Source organism: Macrosteles quadrilineatus, unplaced genomic scaffold (genome assembly GCF_028750875.1).
Source record: "Macrosteles quadrilineatus isolate MER2022 unplaced genomic scaffold, UCM_ALF_1.0 Scaffold_4__1_contigs__length_99947679, whole genome shotgun sequence".
NCBI classification, from domain to species: domain Eukaryota; kingdom Metazoa; phylum Arthropoda; class Insecta; order Hemiptera; family Cicadellidae; genus Macrosteles; species Macrosteles quadrilineatus.
The window spans coordinates 14,581,567-14,601,358 of NW_026542597.1; the positions used below are offsets into that span (position 1 = coordinate 14,581,567).

The 19,792-nt window shown below is 34.6% G+C and overlaps 1 protein-coding gene across 8 annotated transcripts in view; it reads right to left on the reverse strand.

The window, feature by feature from the left end:
• Positions 1-10,633: 10,633 nt before the first annotated feature.
• The window catches only part of LOC128991700 (putative sodium-dependent multivitamin transporter), a 41,528-nt gene continuing 32,369 nt past the window's right edge, over positions 10,634-19,792 (reverse strand). For all 8 annotated transcript variants that reach the window (XM_054414803.1, XM_054414800.1, XM_054414799.1 and 5 more), the window contains 9 exons: positions 19,471-19,695; positions 16,531-16,646; positions 15,776-15,880; positions 14,610-14,747; positions 14,112-14,286; positions 13,552-13,776; positions 12,872-13,041; positions 12,421-12,619; positions 10,634-11,497 (listed from right to left, as the gene is read on the reverse strand). In XM_054414803.1, the coding sequence (XP_054270778.1) occupies positions 11,441-11,497; positions 12,421-12,619; positions 12,872-13,041; positions 13,552-13,776; positions 14,112-14,286; positions 14,610-14,747; positions 15,776-15,880; positions 16,531-16,646; positions 19,471-19,695 (1,410 nt within the window). In that variant the 3' untranslated portion in view covers positions 10,634-11,440. The remainder of the gene's footprint in view (positions 11,498-12,420; positions 12,620-12,871; positions 13,042-13,551; positions 13,777-14,111; positions 14,287-14,609; positions 14,748-15,775; positions 15,881-16,530; positions 16,647-19,470; positions 19,696-19,792) is intronic.

The window sequence follows — 19,792 nt, forward strand, 5'->3', positions numbered from 1 at the left end:
ATAGATACGTACACGCCGCGACGCCACGGTAGACTGAGGCGGTGAAACAGCGCGCCGCGGCGCTACGGGGAGAATTACCCTGCAGCGGGGGATTGCGTGGGAAATAGGGTATTTTTGTATATGTGTATTCATTTGAAGGTGACGATTTTTTGTCAACAGTGCTGTTTACCAATTCAATTTAAACAGCTGGTTTTTGTAAATTGGGATTGCTATAGTGGCATTCGATATTGTTAAACCATATTCAGATACAAGGTTTTAAACGCAACCCAAATAATTACAACTACAGTGAGACACGTTTTACAACAAAATAGCTCATTGATTGTATCCCTGCTGTCTTTACTTAATTTCTGATCAGCTAATATGCATTGTTACATAGTTAGTTATATCTGAGGTTTAGTGTTAGTTTGAAATCAACTATGTAAAGAGTTGATTATATCGTTGGTTGAAATTTATCGTCAATAATATTCATAGTGTTTTTACAAGCTCCAATAGAGTATGTATTGTAGGTATAGTTTTTTTGTTTACTACTGATCCGGTTTCCTTAGTACATGTCAATAAAAGTTTATTTGTTTGACTGGAATCAGACCTGGAAAATTAAACCTTTTTTTAACTAATGATTTACTATTATCGTACTCTTCTAACCCTATGAGCTTACGAAAACGACATGTGGAGTCTTACAACATGCCTAATAACACTAAACCTCATGGATAACTATGGGAAAATGTACACAAGGTGATTGGTAATGAAGTAAAACAAAACAGGGATGCCAAAATAACCTTGTTATGCCATTAAAATGTGCATCACAGCACTTTTAATTTGGATTGCGTAAAAAACACCCTTTTTTAGACTAGATAAATCCTTACTTAAACTCTCAACGGCTACAGTTTGAGAGTTGTTCCCCGTTCCCCAGAGCCCTCAATCAGAAGGACCGTGTCTGTCTACAACGTTTTTGCCGATGTTTGTCCCAACTCGTTACGTACTTTGCCCTGTGACCAGACAAACTTGCAACGTAAGCACTTTAAAAACTCGGGAATTGATTGCGGTAAAAATTTTGTTTCAGTTGAATGTTGTACTAACACATTTGGCGCAAATAGGAGCTACAGTAGTTTGTATTTTTATGTAAGACTAAAGGGGAATTTCTTCCATTTATTTTTATTTTCTGTTTATATTTCGTTATTATTTCGTCACTAGCATGGCAACCCATAAGGTCCATATTATTTTGTTATAATTTTAAATTAACTAGAGGTCGTCCACTGGTCGAAAACTCGACCAAAAATATCTAATGCACAACAGACTTCTCTATTTTCACCCCACGCTGTAAATAAAACATGAGATTTGAATTTCATCCATTTGTTTTGATTTTCTGTTTATATTTCGTTGTTATTTTGTCACCAACGTGGTAACCCTATCAGTCCCATGTTATTTTTTTAATTTTAAATTTATTTTTGTGTTTATTTTTTAGCCTATTTTAATTTATAAAGGGATTCTGCACACCTACAAAAAATATCTTTCTAACAGTATACATAGATTTTCCCTACGATGCACACGAGCTGAGAAAAAAGGTTTTAAAGAATCATGCTTGCCTAATAATATATAGATTTTTTGTGCTTATTAGGCCTATTTAGCCTATTTTAGTTTATAAAGGGATTCTGCACTCTCATTGCCATTGACAGTGATGTAGGCAATTGTATAGGCTTTTCTTATTATCAAAACATACCTAGGTATCTATAAACCATATACAGTAAGTGTTTACAGGATATAAGTGTTATAAATGGTTAATGTGTAGTAAAATCTTCAGTTTCTACGATAGGGGAGGAGACTCAATAAAATAAACCTTTATTGAGACTAACCGGGTCATTACAAATGCCTACATCGGCTTTAAAAGATCAAGTATCCTACACTATTCTATAGTTTATGAGGGTAGATAGTTTTATGTCCGGCCTACTTAGGACCATCATTGCAACACCGTTGGTTTTAATAGTGGTTTAAGATGGAGTTAGCTTTTGTAGCACTATAATGATCAGTTCTCATATATGAAGCACATACAATATGGAGCATGTACAATTTATGTTACATGATTACAGTAAATGTGTAAAGATAAAGTTAGATAGCTCACAAATCTGAACAATGACAAGTAATTTAGGTTGTCAGCGAATTTCCCATAAGGAAATAAGCTCCTAGACCTGGGACTGATTTACTTATTATTTGTTTTGATGTCCCAGAGGGCAAAATCACCATCCGTTCAAGTTCATATATGGATATAAGTGTGGGTATGTGTCCACGATAAATTGAGTAAAGATTATCCTATTTTTAATGAATCCTGTACTAATGTGTTGTTAATCTACTTTAACTCGATCAAGGACGAAGGAAGTGAACTAGCAAGATCGGTCTACAGGAACCAGGGATTTATAGGGTAAAAATTAGGGTTTCCCGTTTTGACCCCAAAATCACAATATTTTGCAATTTCTTTCTTAAACATTTTGTAGAGTTTAAAATCAATTAATTTAGTATACTTAGGCGTTGTTTGTGTGCCTAAATAGTTATGAAGAAAATTTTTAATTACTGTAAATTTAAGATTCGTATGTTATTCATACGAAGAATGGAAACTGTTGTAGTGATTTTTTCATTACATACATTTCAGTAAAAACAAACTGTACTCATTAAAACTAATGTTAAGTAGAAAATAAAACTTAAAATTTGAGGGGAATATTTGATTAAAAATCCAACCAGGTAAATGGAAACCTACTCAGTCTGCAGGTTTGCTGTGGCGGGTTTATTTTTCATTGCGTCATTACAATTCAACATGACGTGCTAAAAAAGAATGTATCCAACAAACACTAAAAGTAAGTACAAAATGGTTAGAATAAAGTATTACACTTTCCAAAACAAGAAATGGAAATCGTATTCCGTTTCTTGTTCCATGTTCACATTGATGAAAATTTGACATGAACACGAACAAAATAAAAAATAAAATACAGAGGAAGACGATCGTACGTATTGTTAAATTATTTAATAACACAAAGCACTTGGAATATACGGCGCCTTCCATGCCGTTCCTTACTTCCAGCTGGAATTGAGAGAGGTTTTGTATTTTACAATCGACATGTTGTGGAGTTGAATAAAAAAAACACTTGTACTTTATCGCTATTATTTTAAAAAAAATATTTTTTGAGCTATAGTTAATGTACAGGATGTCCCGAAAAACGTTTCAGAATTTGCGCATATGATTCCTCATATTAAGAGAAAGAAAAGATTCGCATGTCTGAAAATGCATACCCTGATATCAGCCATTTTGTTTTTACACATAAACATCTTTATCTTTAAAATTTTCCAACCAATTGTTATAAAACTTGGTATGTTTATCATAGTTAAAGAGATATACAGAGGGGGGGAAAAGTAAGTATACAATAACAAAACATTTTATAGAAAATGTTTATTAATTCATACAAAAACCAAATTTTAATTGTATTTAAAGAGTATTAACAGGCCTAAATTAACTCCACTAATTTTCTTTTGTGTTTAAACGTTATGCCTTCACAGTCATCAACCATAAATGTAATGATGATGCATTGATTCTAGATACTAAGCAAAGCGGGAATGTATAGTTAATTTAATCAATAACCAAAATACTAATAACATTGCTTTGTCTATTGTCTCATAAAAAGTTGTTGCAAAAATCTGCACAAAAAATTTGGATAAAACTCTATACTGTACTACAAAGTAGAAATTAATAAAACATATAAGTATAATGTCGATATTATTTATAAACTTAAAGCTTATATTTATGAATCAAGCATCCTGATAATCCATAAAACAAAGCCCATAGAACTAAAATCTAACGACATAACGAACAAATTTTTTTTTAATTAATTTAAAATACAAGAAATTTTGTTGAGGGATAGATAACTGTATTGATTTATTTTTATTTTTTAATATTTATACCCAATTGATTAATATTTTATAGCCAACTTAACATTTTTGGATTTATATTACAAGTTACTATATCTAGATAAAAATTAAATCGACATTCTTGCCGTAACATTCAGACATAACTAACATTCGAGGGAAAAATAAGAATCGTAAACAATATGAGTGGCTTCATAAAAGTAGTTTATTGTTTCTCAAAGTGCCTTGGCAGTTTATATGAGGGCAGAATAGTAGGGAAACATTTTGTGGGCTGGATTTATGTTTTAAGTGTATCTTTTCTATACCGTGTATTAAAGGTGCCATAGTTACCTACCATATATTTTACGTAATTATAATAGGTAAATTAAGTTATTAAATAATATAATAAATATATATATATAATATAAATAATAATCATAGTAGGTATCTTCTAAATATATAAAAGGCAAAGCCCTCACTGACACACTCACTCACTCACTCACTCATCACTAATTCTCCCACTTCCCATTTTCCTAGGAGGCTGAAATTTGGTACACCGATTCTTTAGGCATTAAATAGGAAAACTAAGTTGTTTTTATTCTGATCGGACTCTCGGGCTCCGCCCCAGTGGCTCTGGAGTTTCCCATGTTATCCTTATGATTTTTCATATTTAAAAGGAATTAATGAATCTTATCAGCTGTTTCAATTAAACAAGTTAGTTCTGTTCTATGATGTTCAATAGCATTAAATTTACAAGGATTACCAACAGGGTGCAGCACTATTATTTCTTTTACATTTATGACAACAGCTAATTTGCAACCAAAAGGTGAGTGAGCGTAGCGAACGAACTTTAACCTGGAGGCGAGTTAGCGTAGCGAAAGAGCTAACCTGAAGGCAAGTGAGCGCAGCGAACGAGCTCCAACCTAAAGGTGAGTGAGCGTAGCGAACGAGCTCCAACCTAAAGGTGAGTGAGCGTAGCGAACGAACTTCAACCAGGACGTGATTGAGCCATGCGAACGAGATCATCTTGAAAATTAAGAAGTTAAACGGGGCAAAGCCCGCGGGTTACAGCTAGTATATTATAATTCAGTAGATAAGATGAAGGTGTCGAGTAAGTGTGTTAATTTATGAACAATTTATGTAACATGTAAATACAAATTTTCAAAAACGAATAAGAATGTCAATACTTTTCTTGACTCTTGACATCTATTTCCTTATGCATAAATGCAATAATTCAACCCAGCATAACCCAATCACAACCTGTCGCAATGTGTGTATTTGACGTTCACTTGCTGCTGATTCCTCATGCCACTCCAAAATGTATGTTATGTATTTTCCAATTACTGTAATAATTACTTTAATAATTGAAAACTCCAACAATTACCAAAATCACTTTAGTAGGCCTATGTTTTAATTTTAATTACCATACCATGTGTAAGATCCAAAACAGGTACTGTATTGCGAACACAACAAATCACATAGCCTAGCCTAAAGAAAGACAAAGAATAAATATAATATGGAATTTGGCAGACAATTTAAATTAATAATACACGTTTTTATTTAATTAAAAATAGTAACTTTCCTTGTAATGAAATATAATTTTTAATTGTTGTACACATTAAACATAAGTTATTTTAAAAATAAAATCCCTTTTTTGTTGCATTAGCTTTAGATCAATTTCTTTGATTCAGACAGTTTACTTACGGTAAACCATAGATAAAAAATTGAGTATGTTTTATCTATGCTTAAACTAACAATAATACATGTAGAATTCTATCAAAGTATTATAAAAATATCTGTACAGAAAATATTTTAATACAATCAAAATTGATTAATCATCATAAAATGGTGGATAACAAGCAATATTGTTAATTAAGTTCAGCTTAGTAATCAAACATAACTATAAGCATCAAATGAAAATGTGTAGAAGCATTTGTCTGGTAGTATACAATTGTAAGCTAGCAAGCAAGAGAATCGTATAAAATCTAATTTTATTGCAGCTCTTCCCACTTTCAAGGAAATTACCCGTTTTACAACACACTCGATTCCAGTGCAATTTAAGTTAGTAATTGTTGCTTTTGCTTGTATTTCAAACAATTAGACATAACCTTTCATGAACATTGTATATCAGCAGATATGTAGCCAGGGGATTAGGGGCTGAAGCCCTCCCAAATATCTAAGGGGGGAATAATTATGTTTTGCAAATGCATAACTGCATATGTTATTGTAAAATATCAGTCATCAATTTTTTAAGGATCCTTACCCTAATGAATTAGGCTACTAAATAATTAAATAATTGTTCATAAAACAAATTCAATAAGCACTTAGCCTATAACAACAATGTTATACGATTTTATCTTCATCCATTCCCATATAAATAAATAATAAAAATGCCTTTATTTACAAGCGTCTTTCGGTACAAGAACTGTTTTACAACGCAACTCATGTCAATATAACTAACTTAAAACATATACAACAATTATGATACAAAAACAATGTGACAAAACAAAATTATAGGCTAGCACATAATGTCTATTTGACGTAAAAATAAGGTAATTGACGTCCTGATAAATCAATACAATCATATTGTCGCTAATTCTTCAATGGAATTTTGCACAAAAAAGTTTCCTTATTTACCATCCAAGTAACGTATTTGCATTAGTATGATCATCAATACCCCAACTATATAAATACACGCTATGATTGTGTTGCATCATTTTCTAGACAGTCAAACAGGGTTTAATTGAAACGAAAACCTACAGCGCCAAATACAAAATCAATCCTGTACCAACAAATTCCATAGCTTTTAGTGCCACAAGACATAGGAAAATTTGTCTATTGCTGTGGGATTTTAAACAACAAATCCGATACCATAGTATTTATTCATGGCACCGAATTATATTTTACCGAATCAAAGTGTTAATTGTAATACCGAATGACTTCTTCGGTGTACAGTAGGACTAGAAATCCTATTGTACCGGTCGGTATATAATATTTCATTTACAATTCTCAATTTAAAGACAGCAAGAGAAGAAACATCGTTTCGCGGCGCTAACACGATGTCTGGCTGCAATAAAATAAAGTCCTTCTACGCTCGGATGAGCCATTCCGCCAACTTATACTACCACTTGTCTTTATATTGTACACCGAGCCTTGGAGCACTGGGTAATAAGTACTATAAGTCTTTTGGGGAATCTAAACTAGTCGTGAGTATTGCAAGGAAACCTCCATAAATGTATCTCAAATTATCATTGCTACTTAAGTTTATTCAGCAATAGTGTTTTATAACTGTTTTGAACGTGATTAAAACCCAGAAGATAAAAACAAGGCATCTTTCACACAAGTCACTCTTTAGCCGGAACCATTTAAAAGATACAGATTTTTAAGGATACTAATAGTTGCTCTGCCTGTGCTTTGCTACGGGGTGAGAATACAGGAGAGAATAATTTGGTTTTTAAAAATCTACGGAAAATATTATTGAATTCTGATATTTATTTACTGTGGGTGTCATGCTAAATTTATTTGTTTTGCATCCAGCCCAATACTTGTTTTATATTAAATCACTAGCAGAGTACCCGTCCTTCGTACGGGGTTGGAATATAAGTGTAAAATGCTTATTGCAGTTATACTCCAACTTAGCGTTTGCAATGAGGAAGGACACAGTTTGATAAAATTTGCTTCTTTAAGTTTACAGAATCTATTATTGCCATAATGTCCTGCCACTTCACCTAAAGAATATAGAAAAATAAACTATTAATAATTCGCAAAATATCACAAATTTTTCATGCAATTAAAAACATAAACATAACTGTAAACAATCCTCTCATTGCCTATCACAGTTTTTTGTTGCTGCTTAGTTCAAATTAGGTGATTTCATAAATACAAAAAAATAATAGTGCTGCACCCTGTTGGTAAATCTTATAACTTTTTAATACTTTTGCATATCATAGAACCAACTTTTTTTAGTTGAAACAGCTGACTAAATTCTTTAATTCCCTTTAAATATGAATACTCATAAGGTTAACATGGGAAACTACAGAGCCACTGGGGCGGAGCCCGAAAGGATTTTTGAGATAAGAATATGCCTATATGTTAATCGGGAATATGAGCTATCATCATGCCAAATTTCAGCCCAATCCGTCCAGTAGTTAAAGCGTGATTGACCTTCAAACAAACAAACAAACAAACAAACAAACAAACAAACACACAAACTTTCACATTTATAATATTAGTAAGATGTGTTGTTTGTTTTTACACATGACATGACAACATGTACACATGACACAAAATATCTTGACACTTGACAAATTCCACTACTGAAGTAAGATTTATTAAACAGCTGGGTTGGTAAATTTTCTTCATAAGAAATACACATTGGGATTTTGATGGCCTGTGGGGCAAAGCCCTAGGACTTTTATTACAGGAATTGGTGAAAGGGGGCATCTACTCCAAAATTACCTACTTAATTTTGACTGTTTGTAAAAATCCCTCCATTATTAACAGCAGATTTAAGTGTTTCATAAAATATTTCATACAATCACATGCTAAATCGGGGGCTAAATCTTTAGTGTGACTGTGAAATACAGAATCAATCAGTACAGTTTAATTTTGTCTTGTACCGGCCAAAACTTACCCCTTGCTTTCCTAGGTATTCTCCATACAGGCTATTGAGACACATGTTTATAGTTAAATTTTGTGTCAAGGTCCACCAGCTTCTCAAAAATGACAAGGGATGCAGAAACAATTTCTCAAAATAAATATGGGAACCAGGAAGATTTCCTTAGTATAGTATGAATAAACGTTGAGTACAAAAGTCATGGAATTTTACGACATAAATAAATTAAAATCCCAATGGTGCTATGAGCATGCAGCTATATAAAGCTGGTTATGACACATATATCTTGGATTTGGCAGGCGATGCGAAGCCTCATGTATAAAGTTGGATGGATTCCATAAAACATACTTTATTGATTCATAAAACATACATTTTATGTAGCTACAATAGTCTATTAAATAACTCACAATTCTCTAAATTCCTTTCTATAATCTTCAATATATTTTTTTTTGCCGAGTATAATCAATAAAAGATTATTTACGAGATTGTTTCAATGCAAGCTACTACTAAGAACACTAAAGTATGAGGTGCAATATGTATACATGAATTAAAATAGCATCAGTAATAATAAACAATCTCAATACTTTTACAGTATTTTTTTTTTCCATAAGCCAGAACATTTTGGGAACCAAGAGATTCCCTCAAAAGTTTTAAACTGAATTGAAGCATATCTAATCACTCTTATATCATGTAGTAAACTGTGATATTATAGACAATTGTACTACACTAAGTTTAATACTTTCAGTTTTAAACTAAAAGTTCAACTAAAATAAACTTACTGGAAATGATTCTTTCCCCAATGTAGGTTATTTTACGTGGTTTGACGTTTTACTTTTGAGACGTCAGCTAGAGCCAGTCTTTTTGGTCAAATTTGTCTTTTTAAGACTAAAATCCAACAAGACATGAGAAGTTTAATCGAGGTATTTTAAGTGACAATAAATGTTAGTTCCTAAGTAAATACATTTTGTATGTATTTTAGGAAATCGCTCATTTTGGATGGTTAAGATAAAAAATTGATTCTTTTTTATAATTTGTAACTGGTTAATACTTTAGATTTGACAGTTCAATTACAATTTTCAATTATTGTTGTTTTGAAAATGTTTTTCAATACAAAATTCTCCCTATACTACACACATGTAAAATTGATAAGAGCTTCTGTATAATGCCTGGCATAGCTGAGTTGGAAATATTACTCTATAATAAAACATTTCTCTTCCTTCTCGCCCGGGACAGAATGTTACGATGTACTCCGGTTGTATATTCCAAGCGTTTTGCGTTTGTGAATTATTAAAACCAAGACACGATCTACTTTCTCTGTATTTCTTTTGTTTTTTTAACAAGAAAGTCTGCATTTCCTGAAGAATTTTACATGATCTTGTTTATTTGCAATAACACTCACTAGTTTGAAAATCTTTGAATTATGTTGCAAAATTCTTGTAAAATGTTCACTTGTTTAAGTGATATTAGGGGAAAGTTTTTAGTTAGTATAAAGAGAGGTTGGGAATAAGTGAATATGCAAAACAAAAACCTGTATCAGCAAACTAACACATTCTTTCTCCCATTAGCCTGATGTTAAAATTGAACATCTTTCTAATTAGTTGTAATAGGAAAAACTTTATAATTGGCAACCAGAGGGAGTAACTATGGGTTTTTATGGGGAAAATCACAAAATTGCAATAACTTTTGCACCAAAATGGGGTGTGTACCATTCTGTTTAGAGTTAAAATTACCATAACATACTAAATTTTAATCAAAATCTTTCTAGCCTTTTTTATAAAAATTGAACTTTTTCTTTTTTAAGGGTTTCATGGGAAAAATCACCATACAAAATGTAAGTTTAAAATAATTGTAATAGCCTGGATATATTATGCATTAGTACGATCAACTCATAAGCCAAGTTTCATAAAACTCGGACAGGTTTAGTCAAAATTCCTGTACACATCCACACGCAGACGTCCCTTTGAAAACCATCTTTTCGGTTTCAGGGGGAACCAAAATGGATATTTTCACCCAAAACTAAAAAATGTTAACAAAAATAATGTTTTCTCCATTCTATGTATAAAAGTAATCGCAATACGAGTAATTTATCTGTGTGATAAGGGAAAGGCATGGATTATAATTCATAACGAGATGTACGAAAATATATATTTATTATAAACTCAAATGCATTGATAACAAAATAAAAAAAATACAATGTTAGCCTATAAAATACTTGTGCATAGAGGCCCTTTCATGTTGTTGTGAATAAAATACTAAAGTTCCTTTGTTCATTTAAGTACATTTGTGTAACAACAATAACACAAAAACCTACTCCTTAAAAATTGTTTACATTACCTAAGAATTACACAGTTACATTTCTATAAATACATTTAACTAAAATTAACAGTATTCAGCTCAATAACCAAAGACCAATAGTTTAAAAATGCATTTGTACAAATAAACTTTACATGTTCAATAGGAAATTCATAAATTACCTTATCTAATTTCTCGTTTCAATTGAGCCACAATCACACAATTTCATCAATATTGCAAATTAAATTACCCATTCAATCAACTTGTACAATCAACAACTTTCATTTCAACTGCGTCATTATTAAAATAAAATAAATTACTATCATTCCATTACCTCAACACTGCCACTAATTGCACATGAGTTACGGTAATACCAGAACCAATATCAATAGCCCTTATGTTCGGAACAATTTTTTAGATCACAGGTTAGTAAAACTGTTACAGGATAAAAATACAAAGTACGGCCTTACTCACACTCATGGACGTAGGGCAGAGCTCCAGCCGCACTCTGAGCAAATGGAGTATAAATCACATACTCTGAACTTTTGTAATTCTCTCATCCTACAATCCCCCTACCACAACCACGTCGTATAACTAAAGAAATGGAAGACATCTTGGAATGACTTGATGAACAGGTGAATCATGTGATCATAAATGCACAGAGAATGTATATTCTGCTTCCTTCTTCTCTTCTCTGTTTGATTTCTGAAAAAATAACACTTTTGAAAACATAGTGTTAAGGTAGGGGTAAAAGGGAATGTTTTATTAACAATTTTTACACTCCGCATATAATGTTTACCAAAATCATGTACAGTGATTAATTTTTTATATGCCACATATTCATCTTAGAGTAGGCTCTAGCACAAAAGTGTTGTACACATGACTTCAAGCAAGTGCTAGAGAGTAGGGGCATTATTACTGAGAACATTATTGAATGGAATCAAGGCCCCACTAGAAAAAACAGGCCATGCTGCAGCGCGGGTAGCGCAACACTACGTCACAGTGGTGGATAGTTGTACTAAACTCTTACCATTAAAATCTTACAAACAGCCAGCTTGTTTATTTACCTAAAACATATGGGAATGGTGATGGCAATGAATTTATCAATGAAATCTATCCACTAGTGTGACGTCATGGATCCTGCAGCATGGCCTGCTTTTTCTAGCGGGGCCTTGATGAAATGGCTAGATTTGAGCTTGGGACCTTAGGGACCAAGTCCTGCGCTCTACCAATAGACCAGCTTGCCCCCTATAAAGTTTGATTAATAGCAACATTGACTTTTCACCAAGATAATGGAAAATGACTTTGATTTCGTCGTGACTGCCGGAAGATTTTTGATACGTTTTAACTTGAAGCAATAACAGTATTGTCTTGAATACACTTGTTAGCAGTACTCAATTTGTGGGGGAATGCGGTGAAATGGAGTTCCAGTACCTCTCTATCGGGAAGATAAAAATATTGGCATTAAAAGGTACATAAATACTAAATAGGTACAAATCACAATAAATAGGTTACAGTTCCGCGCCTCATTTTTCACCAATCGAGTGCTGCTTGTTAGTATAAAATATTGACCAAACTTTAACAATTTAACACATTAAAACAACAGAAAAATTCTCAAGGAGCCTTACCATGTCTTTTTCAAGTTTTTTGCGTCTGAGGTATTTTGCGACAGGAGGTACAAAAAGATCAGGGTTCAATTCCCCAGGGGGTCTTCCACAGGCTGAGGCTAACCAGCTGACTACCAGTCCTACCACCATTGCAACACCAAAACTTATCACAATGTAGTACAAGTAGCTCACTCGGTACAGGTAGAAGTATTCCGTTGGCCTAAAACATTGAAAAATCATGGTAAGTGTGGATGTAAAAATAAATACTCAACTGCTTTTATTCATTGGGGTATTAGAGTAGGTGGCATCATCAAATTGTCCTATGAGGTTTGACCCAATATTGCCAATTTTTTTCTTTTAATTTAGGTTATAAATTTGACTAGCCCCTGGACTCAAATTTCCCTCTCTTGAAACAAACTCTTAATCAACCGCATGGCCTTTGGTGATTAAAAGAGATAAAGATTAAACTTACTGGCTTGTGGGGGTGACTGTGGCAGCTAAAACAGGAGATGCAGCGTAGATGGTGAGGTTAGTAGAACACCCAGCGGTGCTGAGAGGTAGTGTATGTAGAGGAGGCTTCGGACCTCCAAACCCTAAGAGTAGAGAAGAGACTAAACCTGCCAGTAGACCTAGGACTGCACCCTGCAACATCAGAGACACAGTAGATTATGAGGTGAGTAGAACATAAATGAGTTTCCAATTTTGGAATGCATCATGCACTCTCAGGGTCCGTGTGTATTTTGCTCTAGTGTGAATCTAACTCCTAACGAGAAACTCAGCTGGTTTTGACATTGCAGTACATCGAAGCAATCTGAAGAGTCCCATTCCTCTATTCATACCGCTGCCATCATTCCTCTGAATTGTTTCTTTCGGAGGACCTCTGCTTGTGTCTCACATCCGAAATGAAGAACGGAGTGGACAATGGACATCAGCACCTGCCATTTGCTGCCAACCAGTCCACCAAAATTTCTCATCTACTTGTTCAAATTGGATTCAACCTTTCAAATTTCTTGTTGAAACTACAACGATAACTTCACATCAATAACATGTGTTTAGGTCAATTATACCTGGTTTGTGAAAGCATGAAACGTCTTTGGGCATACTAAAGACCAACACTGCATAAGATTGCAAACATTTCTCAAGAACACTTACCGGTTCATTAGCACAAGGACAAAACATGCCGAGTGTGAAGATTGCCAGAAGTGGTCCTCCCACCATGCCAAAGATGGACAAGGATGCTTGCAGCACTCCGCCCAGCAGACGAGAGAGGAACGCGACTGCTATGCATATCACTCCGTAGGTGAGAGCCAACATCTTGGACAACTGAGCGCTGTAGGCTGCTGGTACTTCTTGGCCTGACCACAACAAGTAGAGAGGCTGGAACATACCTGACATGAGACAGCAGCAGAAGTAGAATTGTTCCTTTTAGTGATGTGTCGAAACCTAACATTAAGATGAATTCAAATTGGCGTTTTAGGAATCAATCCTCAAATCTGATATTTAACTCTTTACATGCAAGAGATTATCCCATGAAATGAAATTGAAAACACTTCAAAACATTGGGATATTCCGTATTCTCACCTGAATATTATCCACACTTAACACACTTGTACTTTTTTTGTTAAAAGATAAATGCAATGTATTTAAAAAGTTAAAGAAGGTCGCATAAAAACCTGAATTGGACTGTTAAAAATTAAAAATAACCCACTCACCTTGATATAGTCCTCTAGAGTGACGGCTGCCAGAGAGTTGAGACATGCAGACACTGTGCTGAGAGCTGCAGAGAAGATACCAGCCACAAATAGACCAGACAGTCCCGTCACATCTCCCATAGTCTCCACAACAAACAGCGGCATCAGCTGATCCCTGCTACTGATGCGGCCTGAACTGCAAAAAAAGTTAGCATGCTTTACTGTTGTGCACTTTCCAAATAACAGTTTTTCTCGAAGGAGACCCTTCTCTGGTTTAATAATATAACTGATTTAAGAAGAAAGCTGAAAGATGTTTTTGAACTGTACATAATATGCATTATCTTCTTTTTTAATGCTTTTGCCAACTTACAGACTTGATGTTCGTGTAATACAAAATTACTATTAACGATAATTGTCTAATTTCTTATGCTTAGGATAAAACCAGCAATCTTTTGATTAATCTTGATAATATGTTATAAATCCTTACAGAACAGAAGCTAAGCAAGATCGTCCACTTACAGTACAGGATCACAGTTGTAGTACTTTGAGTATATGGCCAGGCCAGAGAATGCAGTGCATCCAGACAACAGGATGAGTATTGGAGTAGAGATCCACAGGGACCTCACTGCCGTCTTGTAGTCCTTCATGGTCATGTATCTGAAGTGAGAAGCAAGCAAATATATAACGAGGTAAAAAATACATTAGTCAGTACAGTGGATTCTATTTTGTCAACTAATTTGCAAATTTGTCAACAGGATTTCTGCTCTGCCAGATTTTTGGAGTAACCTCTAAATAAGTCATTATAGAATATTATAGAACAGGTGAACAATTGATTCAAAGTTTTTTTACTAACATTCTACTCCTGCAGAAACACCCTTGTGGGGCTACATATAAAAAAAAATTGTGTTTTGTATTTGTGTACTATCATTGACTATATTGGAAACTGAAGTAAACATAGCATCTATATGGAGCTGTCGTCAATTTCTGATTGAACATAAATCTGTGAGCCAGTCAGAGAATCTAGCTAATGTTTAAAATCCTATTTACATCTTATTTTTTTGTTTCAGACCAAGTTGATGGGTCATAAAAGTTCTATAGCTCACATAATTCACTCCATTAGTTTGACTTGGTAAAAAGGTTTGTGTATTGGATAGAAAATAGTAATTTAGATCAACACAATCTGTTGGTGGCTCATATCAACTACGACAATTTTGATAAAAATGCTGGCAACAACTTTTAACATGGAGATATGTCTAGTTGTATCAATAGTCAAAGGTTATCAACTGACCGTTAATATTTTCTTGGATAAGTTAGTCGTGTATCAATTCTTTTGACTTTGATCAGTCTTAATAGTCTCTTTAGCTTGATGCCAGAGAATGGAATATCAGATCCAGATGCAAGATTAATGGGGTTTTGGAAGTTGTTTAGTCATCAGGATGTATATTGGGATACATATCTATCAGCATTCTTGTAATCTCTCATGGTCAAATAATAAGGTCCCCTCTTGTATTGCTGGTGCATGAGCAAATGCGAAATTTATTTTTAAATAAACTTCAAAGTGTTTGATTTGTTTATATTTTAAAGTTCAACTCCTCTCTAATTATATACAATGAAATAACTGATTATTAACAAAAATACTTGCTACAAATATCCATCAAATGTCTTCTTTTCAGTACTTGACTCACCTCTGTACTTGCGTCTGATTGACAGCGTAGAGAGACAAGAAGGTGAAGCCTCCGCCAATCAGCAGAGAAAAGTACGTGAGCCTCACAGTAGGGTCTGGGTTGATGCTGAAACATCGGCTACGTTAGACTGGACTCTAGACTATCTTACAAAAATAATTATTTTATCTATGTAGTATCTTAGATTTGCCTGACCACATAGGACTTGCCGAACGTATCAAGGGGTGAGCTGCTAAGGTACAAGAATTAACTATGTATTTATGTAGGTGTTGAGATGTAAACCCATGACTTGGCTATCTTGGATTAGTAGTCCATTACACTACAGACTGAGCCACCAACTCACCAGTCTAAGGTATTGAGTTCAATTAGCTCACCTGTGGAAATCCACAAGTTCACAGGCGTATATGTATACCACAACACCGATATTTCATCTCCAGACTTCTTCGGAGGTTGGTGAGATATTGAACACCCTGGAAGTACCCTGATCATTTCAATAACTTTCCTGATTATTTGAGCAATTATTTTCCAAGTTTTCATTAACGCTGCTGTAATTATGCTGATATAAACAAGATTACCTCTTAGCAGCTCGAAACTAGTTGTGCAATACAACAATTGGATTGCCAGAATCATGTATTTAAACCATATTATTATGTTATTATAATCAGCTGACATAAACTAATCTAAAAAGCAACAAACATTTCTTATAAAAAAACAAAAACTTAAAAAAACAAAAAAAAAAATTGGGTGCTTATGCTTACTTGAAAAACTGTATTCTGTCTCCTTTCTCAGCAATCTCCCATATCTGACTGAGACCTCCTTTCTGCTTTGCTGCTGTGAAGATTATGCTGATCACTGCTGCGAACATTAGCAGCGACTGAAACATAATCACATCAATAATCATCAGTTTAGTTTCACAAGTATGGCAATGCTGAAAACACATCCAGTAGAACTTCTTTAATCCGAACTAATTGGGACTGGGGGTTGTTCGGAGTAGTGAATAGTTCGGATTACAGAACATACTAGTGTAGTGTCGAGAAGTTGATACGTTCCCGACTGAATTCAGCCGTAGTCGCTGCGGGGGACCTGTCCCCTCGGCAGTATGGATTTAGGATGGGGCGATCTACGGTTGACGCTGTTGAAGAGGTGAAGCAAGCCGTGATGAGAGCTGAGGATTTTAACCACTACTCTCGAAGGGTTGTGCTGCTCGTCACTCTCGATGTGCGAAACGCATTTAATTCGGCGAGGTGGTGCGATATGCTGGATGCTCTGGAGAACACCTTTCACGTCCCGGCATACCTCATGCGTATCATAGAGGATTATCTCCGGTTCCGCCTCCTCTTGTATGACACTACAGAGGGCCCACGGACGATGAGTGTCACTTCCGGTGCTGCCCAAGGTTCCATACTCGGCCCGGACCTCTGGAATGTCGCGTATGACAGCCTCCTGAGGTCTGAAATGCCTGAGGAAACTGTTTTGGTTGGGTACGCGGACGACGTCTCCCTTAAAAAAAAAAAAAAAAAAAAAAAAAAAAAGTGTACCTGTTGCTCGAATTCGAGCAATTGTAAAGCATTACAGGCGACTCAAAGATTATGGAAATATTCACGATCTACACAACAGTTAGATATAATCAAAATCTTTTGTAAATATCTTATCTTTTTTCAAAAAGTTGATCTTGTTTTTTTGGTGTAAAAAAAAGCATCATTTCTATTTCTTTTACTTGGTTGTGTTCTATGACTTTTTCTATGTTTCCATTTTTTGCAAATCGGTTATTTAAATGATTGCTCAAGAAATGTAGCACAGTGTTAATTCAGTTTTATTTTTAGTCTATATCAATAAATCACAATTTAAATATTAACAGCTGTTGCATTAAAAAGTAGTGTAGAATTATTCGTATGGTCGTAATGTAAACAAATCTGAAGAGGCAATTTTAAAGGCTTCTGGGGCAGAGCCCCAAGGGAATTTACCTCTTTCCTCTTTTGATGGCTCATCTACACACCAAGACCTTTCTTTAGAGACCCCTACCAAGTTTCTACGCCCAGCCGTTCTCCCAAATTAGCTGTGACAAAAACCACGTTTTCCTCCGTAAGAATAACATGGGATGGGAATTTAAAGGCCACGGGGGCAGAGCCCCAAGGGAATTCACCATGTTTCTCTTTTGATGGCTCATCTACAGACCAAGACCTTTCTTTAGACACCCCTACCGAGTTTCTACGCCCAGCCGTTCTCTCAAAATAGCTGTGACAAAGAAAAACAGTTTCAAATTAATATATAGATTGTTGCTCTTGCATAACAATAGCTAAAATGGATCGTAATTGTTTGGGGAAAAGTGAAAAATGCTTTATAAAGTAAAATACAGTGTTTATTTAATACAGTAGTAAACATAGTGAATAAACAGTACTGTACATTAATAGAAACAATTACGTTGCGTATATAAAAAAATACAGTATACAATAAAGAACTACTGTACTGTGTATTAAGTACAGCAATGAGGCGTTCGGATTAGTGGACGGTCGGACTACGGTTGTGCGGATCAAAGAGGTTCTACTGTATAAAATAGTTATTTGTGCAACTAGTGAGCAAAGGGAGCAAGTTTAGGGAGCAATTGACTCACTCGAGAGAAATACTTACTCACGAGCAGTAGGCGAGTGAGGAATAATTTCTCGAGTGAGGCAATTGCACTTTGCACTCGAGTTGCACATTATATTTTCCCTACAGTTACCATAAAACAAATAAATTGGTAAAGAAATATTTTTTACACAGAAGTGAACTTTTAATATTACATTTAATGATACAATAGTACAACCAGCTGACCAGCTGATTTACAACCAGTGCTGCCAACGTATTTCGCGCGCATGAGACCTCGTCTGCATGTTACACGCTCACAATTTCGTGCCTTCACGTTGCAAATCTGGAGTGAGTGAGACAAAGTTATTTAGAGTGAGACAATGTTAACATTGTCTCACTGATGAGCGAATTGGCCACTTTGCTTTCTCAAATCAGTGAGAGAACATGTACAATGTTAGGTAACTGTAGAAAAAAAATATTTTCCCATTGTAAGCCAGCTGGCAAACACAAATTTCATTTTTTGCAGATTTCATTCTCAAGTGATTTATGTCAGATTGACTGTTCATCGCTCGTACAGAAAGTAGTAGCTACATTTGATGACAGCGGATATAAACTATATAATTAATTCTCACACTCTAATTTAGAACCAGGGAAAACTATAAGCCAATTTTCTCTAGCTCCAAATTTTCTTTCAGTTTTCAATAGCTCTCAATCAGTTCTCCATTTGTCCACTCAGCAAGCTAGTGTTGACATTATTAAATTTCTATTACTTAAATCAGCTGTTTTTATTATTTAGCAGTCTAAAAGTAAAAATGTTATTCTGTATGTGGGTATTTTTAAGTCAAGAAAAGTATTGATCGTACCATCTATCAAAAGTGATTTTTCACGGCTTGATTCAACTATTTACATCATTGGTTTCACCTCGTTTGTGAAACCCACTCTTACAATTTGGTGTTCCTGTGTGAGGCAACCGGAAACACGTTTCTCTCAGTACTTGAAAAGAAATTTCACTTGAATGCCAGATAAAATTAATCTGCTTGCTCTGATAAACGAGTTTAAAGAGATTTCTTATTTTATATTTTTTTACCAGCATCAAAACAAAGCAAACATGTCTAACAAATCTAAAACCGTACTTGGAATACATCTGTCCATATGACAGCCTTCATTCCTCCCAGTGTGCAGTAGAACATACACACAGCTCCCACCAGTACGATGGAGATGTTCTGATTGAGTCCAGTGAGAGCCTCTAATGCAATGGCTGGAGCATACACCACAATACCCATGTACAGCACCATCTGTAGTGAGTACATGAGCGAGGCACAGGTACGAGCCTTGCTGCCAAACCTCAGGTACAAGTACTGCAAAAAAGCAATCAAACTCATTTTTACTATTGACTGCACTACCTGTAGCGAACTAGATATATTTTGTTGATTTAATTTTGTGTGGTTTACTACA